The 7,548-nt window shown below is 48.1% G+C and overlaps 1 protein-coding gene across 1 annotated transcript; it reads left to right on the top strand.

Moving 5' to 3' along the window:
- Positions 1 to 4,737: 4,737 nt before the first annotated feature.
- Positions 4,738 to 5,977, top strand: LOC125548440 (protein MIZU-KUSSEI 1). Its single transcript, XM_048712029.2, has one exon. It carries the CDS (start codon positions 4,965 to 4,967, stop codon positions 5,853 to 5,855), a length of 891 nt encoding a protein of 296 aa, XP_048567986.1. The 5' UTR covers positions 4,738 to 4,964; the 3' UTR covers positions 5,856 to 5,977.
- The last annotated feature ends 1,571 nt before the right edge of the window (positions 5,978 to 7,548 follow it).

Below are 7,548 nucleotides of genomic sequence, written 5' to 3'. Positions count from 1 at the left end.
GGGCTACTGCATTGGCAATCCAGTGCAGAAATTTTAAGTGCAATATAGTTTTCGAGGAGATTATGATCCTCAGGTTGGTCGGACGCACCCAACCTAAGTCTCGAGAACTCTGCACACCGCTTTTTGTGTCCCGAAGTATTCTGCCAAGCTAGGAGTTGATCCTCAGACCGATTTTGCAAATCAACCTGAGTCTCAGCGGCTACTGGGATCAGCGGTCTTATGTCATCCTTCAGGTGCATCTCGGGTTTTAGACCGATACACACCTTGAGGGCTACTGGCTATATATCTCGGCAGAGAATAAATTGTACCAATAAAAATATTGACAAAAAATCGGCCCACAGTCGGGGTGGTGCACCACCTCGGAAGCAGTCCAACATAAAGCTCGGGCGCTAGTGGCTGGCTCCATAGAGGGCATTTCCGACATTAAGCTCGGCTAAACTCCTTCAACCTTTTTGAACCAACGTGATTTATGACACCTCGGATATAGTCCGGCGTTGGAGCTCGGATACAGTCCGGCGTTGGAGCTTGGACATAGTCCGGCGTTGGAGCTCGGATACATTCCGGCGTTGGAGCTCGAAAGCGGTCCGACGTTGGTGCTCGTCTGCAAAAGATACCTCGAATGCAGTCCGGCATTGGAGCTCGGACGCAAGAGGGTGCTGCCACCCGGGAACAACTTCAAACCCGATGCGTGGCATAAAAATAACAAGGCATTGATAAAGGCCAAAAACTTAAAGGGGCTCCTCGGATACCTGACGTATAAACTCTTCGGATGCACGTTGGTGATCCTCAAGGTCGAAGAAGATTTGCTGAACCAGTTTTCAAGACTGACGACCGAAGATGAAGAACAGTTCAGAAGAATCGAGGAGCGTCCCCAACTTGAAGACCGGTTCAAGGGGCTACTAACAGTGTCCTGGACTAGGGGGTACTCACCACGCCGTCTCCCGGTCAGTTAGATTGGGCCGAGGACCCCCATGGCCGTATACTCATGGGCCAGTTCGGACAGCCGCCGCATACAAGGAAGATTCCACAAGACTTGGTGGTCAAGAGAAGGACTCCTCCCCCGCCGACGTATTAGGCTAGGACTCTTGTTATCCTAGGCCTTTGGTGCATTATATAAACTAGGGTCAGGCTAGTCGATAGAAAAAACAATCATAATCATAGGCTAGCATCTAGGGTTTAGCCTCTACAATCTTGTGGTAGATCAACTCTTGTAATACTCATATCATCAAGATCAACCAAGCAGGAAGTAGGGTATTACCTCCATTGAGAGGGCCCGAACTTGGGTAAACATTGTGTCCCCTGTCTCCTGTTACTATCGACCTTAGACGCACAGTTCGGGACCCCCTACCCGAGATCCGCCGGTTTTGACACCGACAGGGAGTCTCCGCATGCACTGGACAGGATGCCAGGTGTAGGAGGCCGCCACGGCGTGTCGTTGCGCTGGCCAAGATGCCAACACGTCAAACCACATGGCCACTCTCCATCGTGCCCGAGAGTCACCTTGCGCCGTCACCAGGTCCCCACCGCCGCTGTCAGTCGTGCAACTTCATGGTGCGGTGTCGTCCGGTGGAGGCGGAGCAGGGGTAGGCAGGAATTTTGGTGGCGCCGTCTAGGAATGGTGTTCCGCGCGAGTCGCCCGAACAGGAGCGACCCGGAGGCTCTCACTTCTAAAATGCAAGTGCCTCCTTGTGTACCTCCAAATGTAAATCTGAATTGTTAGGCATATTTTTCATTCGAGATTTTGATCCCACCCCAACATCATACCTTCCTGTGAGTTTAACTCTAACATTCGGGTCCATCCACTATACAAGCAGGGACCAATCCAAGTTTGAAGAGATGCTTCGATTGTCAGAATCTCTTGCAACACGGGATTTCTCAGCAAATGGTTCTTCGAGGGCACGAAATCGAGAAGCGACGCCTGACCCTTACTCTTTCAACATCATACCTTCCCCTTTTCCGATTGTCGTCAATAATGTCGGCATTGTTACCGAAAAATGCCGCCTTATCCAAATAATGAACATTAACAAGTCTCGTTATCTAAAAATAATGACACACGACTTAATGGATCAACGACAAGTCTAATGTATTATATGCATCATGACATTATTAATGCATTATATCCAAAGCACATCACAACTAATGTATTCGACGGATCGTGACATTAAATAGCACATATCCTAACCCTAAACATAACCTTAGTTCTGGTTACAAACCACAACCATAATGCCCACTACACATCATAAAACTCATACAACCCTACATTCCACCATTTTTGCAATGGATTTGAGAGAAATCACCAAAAGTAGGGTTTGCTCAAAAGTTAACAATGCCATTAAATAAGACGATTCTAACCAACAAAATCATGGAGGATGGGAGAGTCTACCTCAAGGGATAGAAATGCCTCCTATTCATCGAACAAATGGCTCCAATTTAAGTGGAATTTTAGAGGAGTTTGGATGGGAGAGGGAAGAAGGCACTAGCTCGGGTATGAGAAAAGAAAATTGAATGAGACTGAATGGGTGGGTGGGTGGCCCACCAGCCACTTACCCATTGAGGAGTCTATCGCCGATGGTCGTGGTGGTAGGGTTAGAAGGCTACCGTCGTGGTGGTAGGGTTCGAAGGCTACCGTCGTGGTCAATAACGTTGCTACTTTGCCATGTAGGCATGTTCAGGGGGCGTGGACCAGGGTCTACCGCCGTTGACTATGTCAGTAACCCATATACCTTAACGCCGCTAAACTTTCGAACAAGGGTCAAATCATGCTAATATTTTGTCAGAGGGTCAAATATGGTGATTTTGGGCCAATCGGGCGAGGCGGTGGACATGGTTTTGGCCTCTGGTGCTATTGTACTCTCTTCTGCTAGTATGTGCTTGCTAGAGTGCGGCATTGCAAAGACCGAGCTCCATGGAGCTTGTTCTAAAAAAATCAAAATATATTTAAAAGTTTGAAAAAAAATATTTTTTTCAAATATGTTTAAAATTTCATCAACTAATTTGTTTATTTGCATGCTACACAAAAAAGACAAATATCTAGCCCAAATACAACAAAGAAAAGGCCCATTTTAATGCCTGCATTTTCCTTTTTTGTGTACATCCCATATGAATATATGTTTATGAAATTTTATGCATGTATACTACAAATATATGTCTACATTACTTCTTTCAGAATTTTTTAAGGTGTAGAAAAAGTTCTTTTGCTGAAAAAGAAAAGATTTCTATGGAGCTCAGCCTCTACTTGCACTTTTCGGTGCTTGCTATGTCTTCCGTGACTATCCTTTAAGAAAAGAAAAAAGTTTGCTGCTTTGTTTACCGTGTTGCTCTGTCCTATCGACCGCACGGATCACAAGGGGTGGAAAACACAGCTGCCTTTGTCGTCTCCTTTTCCTCGTTTCATTCGCACAAGTTCAAGCTCTAGTCCTTTACAATGTGTGCAGCGACAAACAGTGCCTGGATGTGTTTCCGTTTCCCTTCAAGCAATCCACATCCACACCCGGGCCGCCGTCATGATTTGAGCGTCATTGCGGGGACAGATTAAGGGCCTCTTTGATTCATAGGATTGCAAAAACACAGAAATAAGAAAAATGTAGGATTGAAATGGCATGTCTATTGGATCCCTATAGCATTTGAGTTTGTTTGATTGTATCACGGGAAAAACAAAAGATTTCTTTCAAGAGATTGGAGTGGATGTTAAAATTCCTGTGAAATGTAGTACAAATGAATTCTAAGGAAAAAATCCTACGGGATTCAATCCTACGAATCAAACAACCAATGTAGGAAAAATTTCTAAGGATTCTAATTCTTTAAATATCCTATCAAAATCCTTTGAATCAAAGAGACCCTAAGCTCGGTCGCGCCACTGTGCTTTTCTCCATGTCCCTTTTTCTCAGGAGGCAGCTTGGAGGCATTTGGGCCTTGAGACAGGGGCGGGCGAAATTCAACGTGCTAAACTGCGTATGTCTCTGAACCAACTCTCAGATCACACTTGCATTATTTAGTGCACCTGAATAGGCATCGAGTTAACTTCGCTCTCGGTCACGCCCACGCAAGACACCTGGCACAAGTTTCTCAAGAGTATCCCGGTGTAAAGCACGTTACAGCGGGATGCAAGCAATGTGAGAGAAATAGTCAGCACCGTGCCACCTACTAATGCAAAACGTTGTCGCCCAAATCTTCATGCTCAACTGGAATTCACCTACATTGTTGGCTGGTTCATTATCTGGTTGCCATGTTTCGCGTATGGTGTCCAGAGATTTAGTTACCGGTCAAACTAGTGACACCGTTTGCAGCATTTGCACACAGTTGACATGGGGCATGGACGGACCAGCTTAGCTGGGCACAGTTTGTCAACTCTGAGAGTGAAGGGGCACAGCGCAATGCAGGCAAACCAACCTACTCGCTCGCACCACATCTCTGTAATCTACTCCACGTACACGTACTGATGTACGATTAGTTGGACAAATCCATACTTGTATCCCCGCAGTTCTGGCTGCCTGCGTTTTTTTACTTCAGACGCAGAGATGCAGTACAACTTTTTCTTAGTCAGTTTTTTTTCGATAAAGGGTGTCTGGAGGTGAGTATGAATTTCATTTATCAAATGCTACAGCACTTAATCGAAAACGCTACAGCACTCGTTTCTCCTGTGTGCCTGCGTGCCTGCTTGCCTGCCGGTGCCGGGCCTGACCGCAGAGGCACAGACTCACCGCAGCCTGTGTTCCATTTCCTCCTCGACCTCGAGACACAACAACACACAACAGAGCCAAGCCAGAAACAAGGGGGAAACAAGACAGAGCTCACACACACGCTTCTCTTCTCTTCTCTTCTCTCCTGTCTGCTCAGTTTGGTGGGTTCTGCTCACCAGTTTCCCCTCACAGTACAAAACCCCATTCCTTCCGTCTATCATCCTCCATACATAGGCACACACAGCCGGCGCGCAATAGACAGCAGCTTCTGCAAGAAACCATACCATGAGAAACATCATGGAGAGAAGCCCCCACGAGTCCTCCTTCTCCTTCTCCCGGAGGCACTTCAAGTGGCCGGTTCTCGGCAAGAGCAGCAGCCATGGCGCCACTAGCACCGCCGCCGCGGAGGAAGGTTTCGTCAAGATCAGCTCGGATAAGCATGCCGAGGACGACGAGGAGGCGTCCTTGGCTTTCTCCTCCGCCTGCCGGTCCTTCCACTCGGAGGACTTCGTGTCTCCCCCGCCCAAGCCGCTCAAGCAGCACCGCAAGAATACTAGGCCGGGCCGCACGGCCGTGTCGCGCCTGCGCACGGTGCTGGCAGCGGCAATCTCCGGCCGGCACCGGCAGGTCGGCCTCGGCTCGCGGCTTACCGGCACGCTGTACGGGCACCGTCGCGGCCACGTCCACCTCGCGTTCCAGGTCGACCCGCGCGCGTGCCCGGCGCTGCTGCTGGAGCTGACCGCGCCCACGGCGTCGCTAGTTCGCGAGATGGCCTCGGGCCTCGTGCGCATCGCACTCGAGTGCGAGCGCTCCAAGGGCGCCTCCGCATTCCCCGGCACCACTGCTGGCGCGGGCGCCGGCGCGGGCAGGAAGCTGCTGGAGGAGACGGTGTGGCGCGCCTACTGCAACGGCAAGGGATGCGGGTACGCGGTGCGGCGCGAGTGCGGGGCCGCAGACTGGCGGGTGCTGCGCGCGCTGGAGCCCGTGTCCATGGGGGCCGGGGTCATACCGGCGTCATGCGGTGGCGGCGAGGGCGACGTCATGTACATGCGCGCGCGGTTCGAGCGCGTGGTGGGCTCGCGCGACTCGGAGGCATTCTACATGATCAACCCGGACAGCGGCAGCAATGCCAACAGCGTCGGCCCCGAGCTTAGCGTCTACCTTCTTAGAGTTTGATCCCGCGTTTGCAGTTTGCTGGGAGTGTCGTGCGTGCTTTGAACTGTTTTTCTTGTTCCTTGTGTTTTATGTAGCCCCTCTTATGGCATCCTTAATAATGCAGGTGGTGTTTATTAGAGCTACTACTAGTACATACTACTTCCGTCCTGATTTATTAGTTCCCTAGTATTTAGGGTCATATTTTGATCATAATTTTAACTAATAAAATATAAGCTATGCACAGTAAAAATAACATTATCAAAAACTATGTTCAAATGTGATCCAAGGATATAATTTTTCGTAACATCCATTAACATTTTTTGATCAAAGCTATGGTCAAAATTCGATACAAAATAAGAAGGGAGCCAATAAACCAGGACGGGGTGGTATGAAAACCAGGAATGGAATGTAAACATTCCTCGAAGCGAACACAATATTTGTGTGCGTATGCAGATACGGTTATAAGAACCTCAAACGTGTGCTCCTATTTCTAAAGTCCAAAACACTTGAAATAATAGCATATCAAATCTCCGATTAGTTAATATTCAAATGCGACACTAGTTCAAATGTAAACATAATAATCCAACTAAGTTTTAAAATAAAATAATTTAAACTTGAATTCAACTCGCACATATGTTTTCGTTGTCCCCTTTAAGCGCCTATATATGCTCAATCATATTTTTCTTAAGTTGCTCATGAGTTGTTCGATGCTCATGCGGTTGCATTTTATTGTTTTCATTGTCCCCTTTAAGCGCCCATAGTTTTTTTTTACCATTTTCACTATGAGCATTGCATTTTTAGTGTTTTATTTGGTTTTTTATTACTTTTCTTAGTTTTCTTGTGTCTAGAGGTGTTTTGAATCAATCTAGGACCAAAACGATGAAAGGGACCAAACACGCGTAAAATAAAGAGGACTGATAGACTAGACTTATGCATTTGGGAGGTCAAAAAAGTGTTTCAAGTGCTCCAAATCTAATACCACCGGCACGTCAGCATCTTTCAAGCGATTCGAACGAGCCCAAGAACATCAAAATCTGAGTCTGTATGAAGAAATGACGATCAAAATATCAAAGGAGTCCAAAGCGTTCGACGACATTTGGTATGACTGCGCAGTTGTACCGGTGATCGTACCGTGTGAGACAGGTCCAAAAGTTGTCATTTTGGACGGGATTCTTCACCGATACCGTCCCTGTTTGTTCGCACACGATCCCCTTAGCCAATAGGAAGGGTTTGGGAGAGGATTAGTCTCACCTTCACCCCTGGATCAAAGCAGTCAACTATCAACAACGGAGGAGGCTTTGGGAGAGGCATTATAAATACCTCTGCATACCCTAGCCACCACCATCATCTTCCAGAAGTTGCCGTCATCCAAGATTAATGTCCTTTGCTGCTCCATCTCCACCACCATAGAACAAGGGACAAGTCCAACCGAAGATGAGGAGGCTCCACCACCGCGCGCATCGGCCTTTGGGCGGTGCCATCTCCACTAACGCCACCCTCATCATCACCACCACACAGGCGCTGATGCGGAGCATCCTACGATCATCCCCATGTACACTCGAGCATACGCCATTGGACACAAGGTGAACTCGCTCCTTTCCGAATCTTCCCTTTCCGCATGTAAGACATGGATGCTACTTCAAGCGCGGACCTTGTGCATACTCAGGTACATCCGAGGAGACCAAGGAGAGCCCAAGGACCAAGGCCAAGTGTG

This window comes from Triticum urartu, chromosome 3A, assembly GCF_056163025.1.
Source record: "Triticum urartu cultivar PI428250 chromosome 3A, HENAU_Tu73, whole genome shotgun sequence".
In the NCBI taxonomy this organism is placed as follows: domain Eukaryota; kingdom Viridiplantae; phylum Streptophyta; class Magnoliopsida; order Poales; family Poaceae; genus Triticum; species Triticum urartu.
This window is presented reverse-complemented; position numbering and strand designations above follow the sequence as displayed.